The following is a 12,143-nucleotide window of genomic DNA, read 5'->3' as shown; positions in this document are numbered from 1 at the left end:
TGAGAGCATAGTAGCTTAGCCTAGCTGATGCTGTGTTAGCTTCATGCCCTGTTGGCTGATGTTGAAAGCATGGTAGCTTAGCCTTGCTAATAACATGCTAGCTTCATTCCCTGTTAGCTGATGTTAAGAACATGGTAGCATAGCCTTGCTAATAACATGTTAGCTTCATGTCCTGTTAGCTGATGTTGAGAGCATGGTAGCTTAGCCTAGTTCATATTGTGTTTGCTTCACAGTCTGAAGCTCGCTGTGGGGGCTCCAACCAGACTGACCAACTGGGAAAAAGGGACAACTGTGTCACCGTGTGTCAATTAATGAACTGCAAACTTGTTCTCCAGATTTTGGAAGATGCACAACATCAGTTGAAACGCTAAGTCATCGTCACATGACCATGAAGTACTACTTTTTTAGGCGTTTTTATTTAGTATTTTATTTTATGACCAAAATTTAACGGTTGTTTACCAGGCCAGAGAGAAAAATACAATCTTGTCATGTATACATGGAGATCATATTCTTTGTGAATCTGGATGGTTTAATGACATAAAGTGGATTTACATTGTACAATTACACACATATTACACAGCTTGGATTTTTTTAGGCTGATTTTGAGAATAGTGTACCACTAAATACCTTTTAAATGATACGGCTTGATGAGTCTAGAAGAATATGTAATAACCAGAATTACAGACCGAACAGAGTAGAAACAGCTTTAAAGCAACGTGTGGTGGAAGGTGCAGTACACTTACTCAAATAATGTACTTAAAATTTGAAGTACATTACACTTCTACCTCGGAATAATTCAGAGGGAACCCGAAAATGTAAAGAATGTGAATTTTAGAGAAAGGGAAGCAACATAATGCTGTTACAACCTGTTTCAAAGCCCAGGACTGTGTTTACTGTAAAAATCTACACAACTTATTGTACTCTGTGTAGTTTATTACACAGCAACCAACAGTGGAACCAAACCAGGAATATTTTTCATCCTCTTAGAATCAGAGCAGGTCTGGTCTGGTTCAGTGCCAGTAAAACTGAAAGAGATGCCGAGCGGTCAAACACACATGTTCAAGAAAATAATGACATATATAATGAACTCATTAAAAATCCTGCCTCACAAACAGATTAACAACAATTACAAGTAGACAACTATTTTCTGTCCTTGTCTAAAATTCCACTTTCAGACCAGACGGTCCAATAAAGACTGAAGGTCACATGATTTTTATCTCAGTTCATCCATCTTAACAGGACAAACTAGGAAACAGAGTGAAAGAGTGGAAACATGTTACATAAATATTCTCAATCGTACTTTAACTGTGACCACAGGAGCAGTACTTAGACTACGAAGTACATATTTCAGTCGTGTCGACCCTGAACACAAGTACTGCACATCAGCGCTTTATCACTGCTAAATAACGCTCAGCAGGCTCAGTCGCACCCTGAAACTGTCCTGCAGCTTCTGCCTCAGTGTCTCCATCTAGTGGCCAAACACGTCAACACCTGCTCCACACACCCAGGTGGACGCGACCGGTTCAAAGCTGCAGCAGAGAGTTTGTTTAAGGTGGCACGCAACCTTTGAGCATGACCACCCTCACCTTCAAACACACCTGTTCAGGTTCCTGACTGCAGAGATCTGCACACCTGTGCACCTGATCGGTGCTCTGCTGTTAATCATACATATTATTGTGAACACTGTGAATGTCGACATCAACGATGAGTCAGTTCATCTACTGACAGAAAAGTAATCAGCATCTATTGACACATAATTCAAACTTGTTTTTTAAGCAGAAATGGCAGAAATTCACTGTTTCCAGCTTCTAAATGTTTAATGTTTCTTCTTCTGAGCGTCATGATTCGACAGTTTTCAGTTTTTCATGGATTGAATGAAGAATAAAGTCACTGTTAGGTGTCTGTGTTGTTGAGGGTTGCATGTTCCACTCACAGTGGGGCTGAGGCAGGTTGGGGGAGGGGGGGGGTGATGGTTCGTTCTAAAAAAAAAAAAAGAAAAAGATCAATACATCACCACTGAATGATGTCACACTCGATTGATCAATAACCAAACTTGTCCTTCACTGAAACACATCACAGAGCAGCACAGCGATCACATGACTTCACCGCCATCTAAAGAACCCGCCTTACAGTCGCACCGCCGCCGAGGACGTGCTCAGATCCGGTCTCTACTGGTCTGCGGCGGGCGGGGTCTCGGGCCAATCGTGGCTCGGCCCCGACATCTGCATGAAGAGTTCCCTCAGCTCTGTGATGTCATCATTGAGGGAAGGCAGGGGTGTGGCCGACTGCTGCTCGCGCTCCTCGATGAAATCCCAGAGACGGACGCTGTTCATGAACTGATAAAGAAACGTAGAAAACTGTTTAGAAACGACAGAACCCACGGCGACGAGGTGATCGACGACAGCTTCGAATCAAAAAGGCGCCGGTTTCTGACCCGGACGTTCCCCTCGGAGCCCAGCTGTTTCCGCGGCCGGTCGGGTTCTGCTCGGGTTCCATCTGGGAAGGCGTGAAGATACAAACACTTCCCGCCGAATGGACACGATCCTCGACCCTGATCGAAGTACTTACAGGCCTTCTTACTGCAGACACAGAAAACATCAACCAAATGATCTGCTGTTTGTTAAACACTGGACGAGATCTGACGTCCCTGGACTGAAGGCTTTCAGTCCTGATCCTGATCCTGATCCTGAAAAGAACATACACAAAAATGCAAAGAGACGAGGGAAATAAAAATAGTCCAGCCTAAAGCCGAGCTTTAAATGCTGTACGACGCTTCGATCCACAGAATTCTTTAATTCAGACAAGAAGACCTGATTCTGTCAGACACTGAAACTGAAGCACATCAGAACATCCGCTCAGCGTGACGACAGTCCACGCTCAGTGACTCAGGGACTTCACCTGACTCCAGACTTGAAGAGGTCTATGAGGTGGTCCTTGTCGTCCTGGTCCTCTACCCAGTAGACCGAAGGGATGACAAACTCTGAGGTGACTCGACACTCTGGACACGACCTGAGAGAGAGAGACAGAGAGAGAGACAGACAGAGACAGAGACACCTCAGACCCTGCTCCAACCTCATAGACCCTGTTCTGGACTGTAGTGGTCTATGCATGGACTCTTACTTGATGATCTTGTTGCTGAAGTTTCTGGTGCAGCGCCACTGTCGGATGCAGGCCAGACAGAAGGTGTGACAGCAGGAGGACAGAATACCGAACCTGCGGTCCGACGGGTTCGCCTTCTGCACCACCACCTCCATGCAGATAGAACACACCTGAACAACAACAACAACGGTCACTGTCGCCGTCACAATGGGAACCTCATCAGCGACTGACTGAACCCACCTTGTCCTGGCTCAGCTGGGCTGCAAAAGCTTTTTCCATGTCGACCTCAAAGGCCAGCAGACACATCTGTGGACGGACAGACAGACAGACGACAGACAGATATTATTATTGCTATCCGGTGAACGAGCCTATGAAAACTAGAACCATCTTTTCAGGCTGACACCAACATCGATCCAGTCATGTATCAGTAGATGGTTTACATCAGCGAGCCATCGAGACATCCGGACCGCTCACTGGTGGAGGGGGTCCAGTCCGTTCAGAGAGTGATCCCTGGCCTACAAGCCAAAAAATCTGTAACAGTCCACCTGTTCTACAGAGTCAAATTATGGGCTCAGTCCCTGGAGCCGCCAGCAGAGCACTGGTCGGACTACGGTATGAGTGCTGCAGCAATCACACATGAACCTCTTCCACACCGGACAAAAAACCCACAAACAGCCACAAACAACTGGCTTCGGTCTGCAGTGGGAGGGGGTCCAATCAGCAATCACTCCTGGGTCAAATGACTTGCCAGTAGTCACGTGTATTTATCAGCTCCAGCTGATAGGTCGTCCCGGAAACATGACACCCGGGTGGACGCGCTAATGTCAAGCAGCGGTCAAACGTCAAAATGTTCTTTACGGATATTTCAGCCTTTATTTTTCTTTTTTCTACTATTAGTAATTTTTTAAATATGAAGTTTTTTTTCAAATCCTCTTCGAACTTGCTTCACTTTGAAACGCTTCCAGCTACAGAACTCATTTAAACTTCAAACAGACCATCAGACTTTCAACTATTAAACTTTAAGCTTCTGAAATATCAGTTTTAGTTTTATGCTTTCTTCAGTTTATAATCGGTTCGTATCACATGACCCGTGATGTCGCCCACTGACCCCTTTCTGCTCCTCTGCTTCCATTAAAATTGTTTAATTGTAATTTACTTGCACAGCTTTAACTTCTCAAAAGCAATTTATGTATCAGAACATAGACAAACACGTCCGATTTGAGATAATGAGTTCATTTCAGAAAGAGGAAAGTGACCTTCAGCCGTTTCCTCCTCTGACACGCTGCTTTTAACTTTGTCCACACAGACAGCGAGGTCACGTCACATGACCAAGAGTCTTAGCTGGTGAAACTGCCAATCAGCCTGTTCCACACACAGTGTTAAAGGATAACTTTCGTATTTTACAACCTGGACTTTATTTGTAGCATTAAATACGACCATTTACTCACCCAGACAACTTTGGTGGCATTTGGAGTCGTTTTGAAGAAATTAGCCCCAGAGGAGCGGCGCGTATATCCGTATAATGCGAGTACTCGGGGCATCCATGCGCAGCCTCTATATAACACATAATCTGCAGAAACTCGTTCATATTCCAATATTTAGTTCTGATATGCTGGTGCTATTCCCCTCTGAGCCCGTGGTGGCATGTTATCAACATCCAGTGTCTCTAGGCAACTACCTCTGACGTGGATGATGTCATTACCGAACGCCGCGCACTGCGAGCAGCCAGCCACGACACGGCTGACTCTGCGGCGGTCGGCTACGGATACGCAATAAGAACCATAGCTGTGCCAAACTACAGCTAAACTAGCCGACCGCCGGCTCAGAGGGGAATAGCACCAGCATATCAGAACAAAATATTGGAATATGAACGAGTTTCTGCAGATTATGTGTTATATAGAGGCTGCGCATGGATGCCCCGAGTACTCGCATTATACGGATATACGCGCCGCTCCTCTGGGGCTAATTTCTTCAAAACGACTCCAAATAACACCAAAGTTGTCTGGGTGAGTAAATGGTCGTATTTAATGCTACAAATAAGGTCCAGGTTGTGAAAAACCAAAGTTATCCTTTAATGCCCCCACAGGGACGGCAGCTTGCTGATTCTCTGCTGGCCTTCATCAGAAACCATGTTCACAATCACGTCCAACATGTTTGTTTGCATGTTCTGCTGCAGTATTCCTGTTGTTCAGTGCAGCCGTTGGTTTCCATTCATTTCTAGATGAAAGTCAATGCACACAGCAAATTTCAGACTCCCCCCACATTAAATGAAATCACACCTTCTCATGCGCTCTCCTCTGCTCGGGGTCATGGGGGTGGAGCACCTGCAGCCCACACACCTCACACAGATCACCATGGAGATACGTACAGTTGTCTCCATAGTAACAATGTCCAGCGGCAGCGTAGGGACACAGCTGAGGCGGGTCCTGGTAAGCCCCGCCCACTGGGGGAGGGGCTGCAAAGGGCACAGGTAAACATAAGAAAACACACACATAAAGATGATTATTAGTGACCACCAGCTCTTATCACACACTGATTACATCACAGGCAACGACCAGCCAATCAGAAGACATTTCTGACCTTGTTCCTGTGCTGAAGCGTCAAGACCCGTCCTGATGGCGTCCACATAAGACTGAGGAGCTGCTGCTGCTGCTGCCGTGACCTCTGACCCCAAACTGTCCACTGGACCCCCGAACATACTGTCTACACCCACGACTGAGAGACATACAGACAGACAGAGACAGAGACAGACAGACAGAGAGAGAGAGACAGACAGACAGAGAGAGAGAGACAGAGAGAGAGAGAGAAAGACAGACAGACAGACAGACAGACAGAGACAGACAGACAGACAGAGAGAGAGACAGAGAGAGAGAGAGAAAGACAGACAGAGACAGACAGAGACACACAGAGAGAGACAGACAGGAAGACAGAGAGACAGACAGACAGAGACAGAGAGACAGACAGAGAGAGACAGACAGACAGACAGACAAGAAAACTAATGAGGACATTTGATGCAGGACAGAGACTCAGTCAAACCAAACGCACTCTGAAGAGTCAGTCCAATCACATTTTCATCAGTTGTTACTTCCTGTAGTGAACTTTATAGTTTCCAGTTTCCTTCGACTGACTCGTGTTTGATAGCGTGCAGTACTGTTCTGCTCCCCTCGTCTCCTTCACATGTGCTAACATGCTCATGAAGCTCAGACTCGTCATACCAGCATCGGTTTGCATCTCTGTTTTCCCGAGCAGACGCACTGGGACACATTTAGACTGGACATCAGGGACGAGGACTCGGGACAGAGGTGGGCAGATGGACATTTCCAACATGGCTGACATGTCTGAGCTGTGTAGTGTAGTGTGTCGGTCAGTCACCTCTTTCTCTGAGGACCAGTGTCTTCTTCACTCCTCCTCTGAGTGAAGGCCCGCCTCCAGCTCCTCTGACACCTGCCTGATCCTCTGAAGCTCCTCCCCCTCCCCCTCTGGATGAATATTTGATGTGGTCATACCTGCACACAGGTCACACACACACACCTCAATACACACAGTGAGTGACGCAACCATTAATAGGAAGTGATGTCACTGTCTCCGGCTGGTTACAGTTAACAGAATATGACTGGTGCTACCTGTTTATCAGGTGAGTGTTACCTGTCATTCACCTGAGCATGACCTGTCAGGTGGGTATTACCCATTAGCTGGGTGTTACCTTTCAGTTGAGTGTTAGATGTCAGTCAGGTGAGTCTTTACCTGTCAGTCAGGTGAAAGTTGCCCGTCATTCAAGTGAGTCTTACCTGTCAGTCAGCTGAGTCTTACCTGTGAGCCTTACCTGTCAGTCAGGTGAGTTTTAACTGTCAGTCAGGTGGAAGTTACCCATCAGTCAGGTGGGAGTTACTTGTCGTTCAGGTGAGAGTTACCTGTCAGTCTTACCTGTCAGTCAGGTGAGTCTTACCTATCAGTCAGGTGAGTTTTAACTGTCAGTCAGATGGGAGTTACCCATCAGTCAGGTGGGAGTTACTTGTCGTTCAGGTGAGTCTTACCTGTCAGTCAGGTGGGAGTTACCTGTCAGTCAGGTGAGTCTTAACTGTCAGTCAGGTGGGAGTTACCCATCAGTCAGGTGGGAGTTACCCGTCAGTCAGGTGGGAGTTACCTGTCAGTCAGATGAGAGTTACCTGTCAGTCAGGTGGGGGTTACCTGCCACTCAGGTGAGTGTTATCTGTCGGTCAGGTGTGTGTTACCTGCAGCGTTCTCCATAGGCACACACTCCTCTCTGGTAGAACTTGCAGATGGTGGAGGGTTTACTGTTGGTTGGGTCATGAGAGAACAGACAGCGGCTGCCCTCCCTGCACACACCATGAAGGAAGTACCTGAAACACAGCACACCTGTTACACCTGCTGCACAGCAAGAGACATCCCCAGATTACAACAAACACACACTCATCACCGTGACAACGGGCTAAGGTTAGGGTTAGGGTTAGGCAAGTAGTGGTTATGGTTCGGGTAAATCTCCAGGAAATTAATGTAAGTAGATGTAATATCCCCAAAAATAATGGAAACCAGACGGTGTGTGCACCTGTGTGAACAAATCCAAGACAGCAATGTGATCATATTCTGATCCTTTCTGACACAAATTCACCTGAAAACAAAGTCAATATATTAACTGTCTGAGCTCATCAGCTTCAATGATTTCTGTAAATATCTGCTGATTCTGAATCTGATGAATCTTTACTGATGTTTTTTGATGAGTCCAGACGTATTTTAGAATCAAGGCTGTATCTGGGTCACAGACAGAGAAGGTTATTAGCTTATTTATATTCTTTGGAGGGTCACCTTTTCATGAAAAGTCATAGTTTGACTCATCTAATAAGGTGGAAAATTAAAATAATGCACACCAAAAATAAAAGTGTTTTTGCTCCCATGAGTTGAAATAAAAGATCGAAGACTTCTCCTGTGCTCACGAAGGAATTATTTCTGTCAAACTGTGTTCACACGCTTGTTAAAATCTGAGATAAGATATTGTCAAGATATTCCATCCACCTGACAGCCGTGGCACATCAGGATGCTTTTGGTGCTGGTCTATAGCTTCAGCCCTGACAGAGGTGTCTTCACTCCAGCTGTTTTTAAGTGGAATAATAACGCAGACTTGAAGTGAACACTTCGGTCCACAGTGCATCTCGAGTACTCTCCAGACTTCGTCGCGGTGGTCTTCCTTGCTGTGCTGCTGGAGGTCTTCAGCTTGTCCAGGATGCTGCAGCTAGTTTTGCAGCTGTTTTAAGGTTCTGCTTTGAACTCATAAGATCTTGCATAGACTCGCTTACTTATCTGAGCTATCTATCTAACCCAGCCCGCCCTCCTCGCCGTCTGGATCCCGGTCTCCTGGTCACTCCTTCGTCTCTGGAGGACCTTCCACAACACGTTACAGATCACACACTTCCAGCCGTCCCTCAAGCTCAGTCGGGTGCAGCACCTTTTCAAACATGTGCATGTTTTAATGTGGTTGTTTTATTCTTAATATTCTACATTGACTCTTTAATACATTTGTTTTATTTAATGATTTATCAAATATTCCCTTTAACATTGATGTTACTCGTGTCGTTTGAATTTTTACTATTAATTGTCTGCTGTATGTTCTGTCCCACTGTAAGGTGTGTTGGGACTCCTCGTGCTGATCCTGCATTTTAAATAAAACTGATTGACTGATTGATCGACACATTGATAACGTTAGATCGTTAAGCGGACAGGACTGTGTTACAGTGTGCTGTTTCTAATATTTTGTCCACCTCAACATTACATGTTGTACATGAAGGACAGATTACAACAAGAGACGGTCAGGTAAGATAAGCTTTGTTAGTCTGAGTTTTAACTTAAACATAAGTGACAGCTAACACAGGCTAACAGCTAACAGCTAAAAACGAGACAGGAGCACGAGGCTAACGTGTCCGCCGTGACCTCAGTGAGACACAGAGCGCAAGACTGACGGACAGACAGGTAACAGACAGACAAACAGGTAAGAGGAAAAGACACAGACTCACCTGCAGGTCACCTGTTTGGTGCTCATCTTCCTTGCGGAGCTTCAGCTACAGCAGCTGAAGTTGTCACGTTGGTGTCCCGTTCAAACACTTCCGACTGACAACGCAGTGACAGCAGGAAGGTTCCTGTGACGTTTTTCTGACGGAAGTAACTGAGTACGTGTATTAAAAAATTCTCAAGAAAAGTATTGAGTACTTTACTTGAGTATTTTCATTTTCTGAGGCTTTATGCGTCTCTGCACTTCATCTCAGAGGGAACATTGTACTTATTAATAAACCACTTATCTCCAAATGTGTTCATCTTGAGTCAAACTGAAGGATAAAGTGTTTTTTATGGGTTCAGAAAGTTCTCCTACTTCTTAAGATAAATAAACTATTTGAAAACCCTGTTGGATTAGCTGGAGAGTGCACAAAGCTGACATCCAGTGTTGTACAAGTTACTGGTAATTAGTAATTAGCTACAAATACTAGTTACATATGTCAAAAGTAATTGATTACTTTATCAATTACTGCATATGAAAGTAAGTCGTTGCTCAGGCTTTTAAATGTCTGCTTTGGTTCTCTTATTACAGGACATAAAGTTGTGTTATTTTAGTGTTGCTCATTATGGCATCATCACTGTAGAGACAGAAGTTATTGTGAGTCCTGGCCACCAGGAGGCAGCATGGAGTAACCCTGTATTGTCTTGATTTGGCAGAAGACTCACAGGGTTGTGGAGCTTTGTGACAGGAGTTAATATGGACTATGTGAACATCTCACAGCTTTGTGTGTCTTTGAGGAGCTTTTGAGGACACAGACATTGACCGTCTGAATATGTGGTTTATGTGTCTTTGTTGTTTTTATATGGCTACAGATGGAACCTATGACTCAGCTTTCTCACAGAACTTTATCAAGGGAAACTTTATCCGAGTTATTTTAATGACATGATACCTTATGGACACAGGTCACTCACTGCTTACCCAACGCTAACGCTTGCTAGTTACACACCTGTCAACATTGGGTTTGAAAATAAGGGAAATTTTCCAGTGCTCCGCCCTGGGCCATCCCACCACCTTTACCACCGTCCACGTCCCCCTCACATTTAGACAGGGGGGCAAAAACAGAGATCATCCTGCTTTTCTTCCTGCTCTTCTTACTGTATCACAGGCGCTCAGGGACAAAGTGGCTGGACTCAAATGCACGACTCTTAAACGAACGTGGAAAACAAAAGGGCTCAAGGCCGGTTTTAATAACAAACTAGAAAATTCCCCCTGGGAAATTTTGAAAGGGACACGGGTTGTGTTCGAGCCGACAAAATTATCTACGTTTTAAAGTTTGAATGAAGTCTCTAGGAGAAACTATGGCGAAGCAGCGGACAATTGAAAAAGGCTGCAATTTGAGAAAACGGCAGATATCAGAGGCAGTCAGTCCCTGATTAATGAATTGCTCTCAGCTGTGTTTCTGTGGCTTTCTCCTTGTCTGTCTCTGTTGATCACCTCAGCTGTCTGTGTCTGCTTCTCTCCTCTGCTTCATGTCTCTGTTAACATGAATTAATGAACTGAATCAATAAACATGAATGGAGCTAATGCTAACGGAGCTAACAGAGCTAACACTAACGGAGCTAACAGCTAACGGTGCGAATAGAGCTAACGGTGCTAACGCTAACAGAGCTAACTGTGCTAACAGAGCTAATAGAGCTAACGGCGTTAACAAGGGGGCGGGGGGATGGGGTTTTCATTATGCATTTGTCTGTGTGTGTGTGTTTATGTATCTGTCATTGTGTGTGACTGCGTATGTGTGTGTCTTCGTCTGTTTGTGTGTGTGTGTGTCTGCTTGAACTACACAAGCAGCCCAACCTGCTCCTACATGGAGATGTGTCTGGTATATGTGTGTCTGAATGTGTGTGTGTGTGTGTTTGTTTGTGTGCGTGTGTAACTTCTGCCCCACCTGCTGATAATTACCTCTGCACCTCTCCCACTGTTTACCTGTTCCTGTTCAGTTTTGACGTGCTTGTTTTTAATCACTTTTTAGCTGTTGGTTAGCCCTTTTTGTGTGTGTTTGTGTGACTACTGTCTCAACCTTTTTGGCAAAGCGCTTGGTGAAGCTGAGTTTAACTGTTTGTTGGATGGAGATTGTTTTCAAACAATGCCCTTGTTTTGACTGAGCTCGTTAAGATAATCATTCTCAGGCTTGTTGTCCTGCAGATGTGTGTGCGTGGGTTATTGACCGGTGTGTGTGTAAATGACAGTTGCACCTGTTAAACTCTTCCCTTGAAAAGCGGCTTTTTCGCTGTCGGTTTCTTCCGAACAACTTGCGATTGTGCCAAAACCGTAGCTGCTATCAAAAAACCGATTACACTGTGAGATGCGGACAAGTCTGGGCCAGATGTACGTGTGTTTTATGTCCAGATATTCTTTAGAAAAATGACAAAATGGTCGACTTAAAAAGACTCTGCGACTCAGAGAACAGGAGTTTGTATTGTATGCAGTGAGATTTGGGTTCGGCGAACCTCCCGAACTAAATCCTCTGGTGAGAGAACCGTACCTCGTATCAGAGTGTACTATAGATCATCGGACTCCCGAGAACTTCCTGAGTCCGACCATCTCCTCGTTTTATTCCTGAGACAACAACTTTTTGTTTTATGGCGAGCTAAAGACAAGAGGCATTTCTGCTTTGCTCACAAAACAGCTCTGAATTTTAACATGGGACTTAATGGGAGAGCAGGAGGGAGCTGGCTGCACAAAACGTCTCACTATTTAAATTCAGTAAGTCTCTCAGCTTTTTCGAGGACATTGCATGAAAGAGGACAAGTTTGTCTACAAACTGATCCCAAAATTATGTGTGTAGAGTGTAATTTGTGGCCGTAGCGACGAGAAAAAGAGAAGATTTTAGGATCGTTTTTAGACTCTGTGCCACTCTAGCACGCACTCTAGCGCGAACATTCCGCGCAATACACACCCATTATAATCTCAAAATTTCCCTCCAAACGATCACTGTCATTGAACAGTGACTGATCAAAAACTATAGGACCAATCAAAATGT

At 45.0% G+C, this 12,143-nt stretch overlaps 1 protein-coding gene across 1 annotated transcript; it reads right to left on the bottom strand.

The window, feature by feature from the left end:
- Positions 1–414: 414 nt before the first annotated feature.
- On the bottom strand, positions 415–9,205 carry mkrn2 (makorin, ring finger protein, 2). Its single transcript, XM_041951945.1, has 11 exons — positions 9,126–9,205; positions 7,332–7,460; positions 6,472–6,605; positions 5,680–5,814; positions 5,379–5,554; positions 3,340–3,405; positions 3,121–3,269; positions 2,899–3,009; positions 2,435–2,579; positions 2,131–2,336; positions 415–1,979 (listed from the first exon to the last, which is right to left on the bottom strand). The coding sequence occupies exons 1-10, from the start codon at positions 9,149–9,151 to the stop codon at positions 2,169–2,171; spliced, it is 1,239 nt and encodes a 412-aa protein (XP_041807879.1). The 5' UTR covers positions 9,152–9,205; the 3' UTR covers positions 415–1,979; positions 2,131–2,168.
- Between the last annotated feature and the right edge of the window lie 2,938 nt (positions 9,206–12,143).

Source organism: Chelmon rostratus, chromosome 2 (assembly GCF_017976325.1).
Source record: "Chelmon rostratus isolate fCheRos1 chromosome 2, fCheRos1.pri, whole genome shotgun sequence".
Lineage (NCBI taxonomy): Eukaryota > Metazoa > Chordata > Actinopteri > Chaetodontiformes > Chaetodontidae > Chelmon > Chelmon rostratus.
This window is presented reverse-complemented; position numbering and strand designations above follow the sequence as displayed.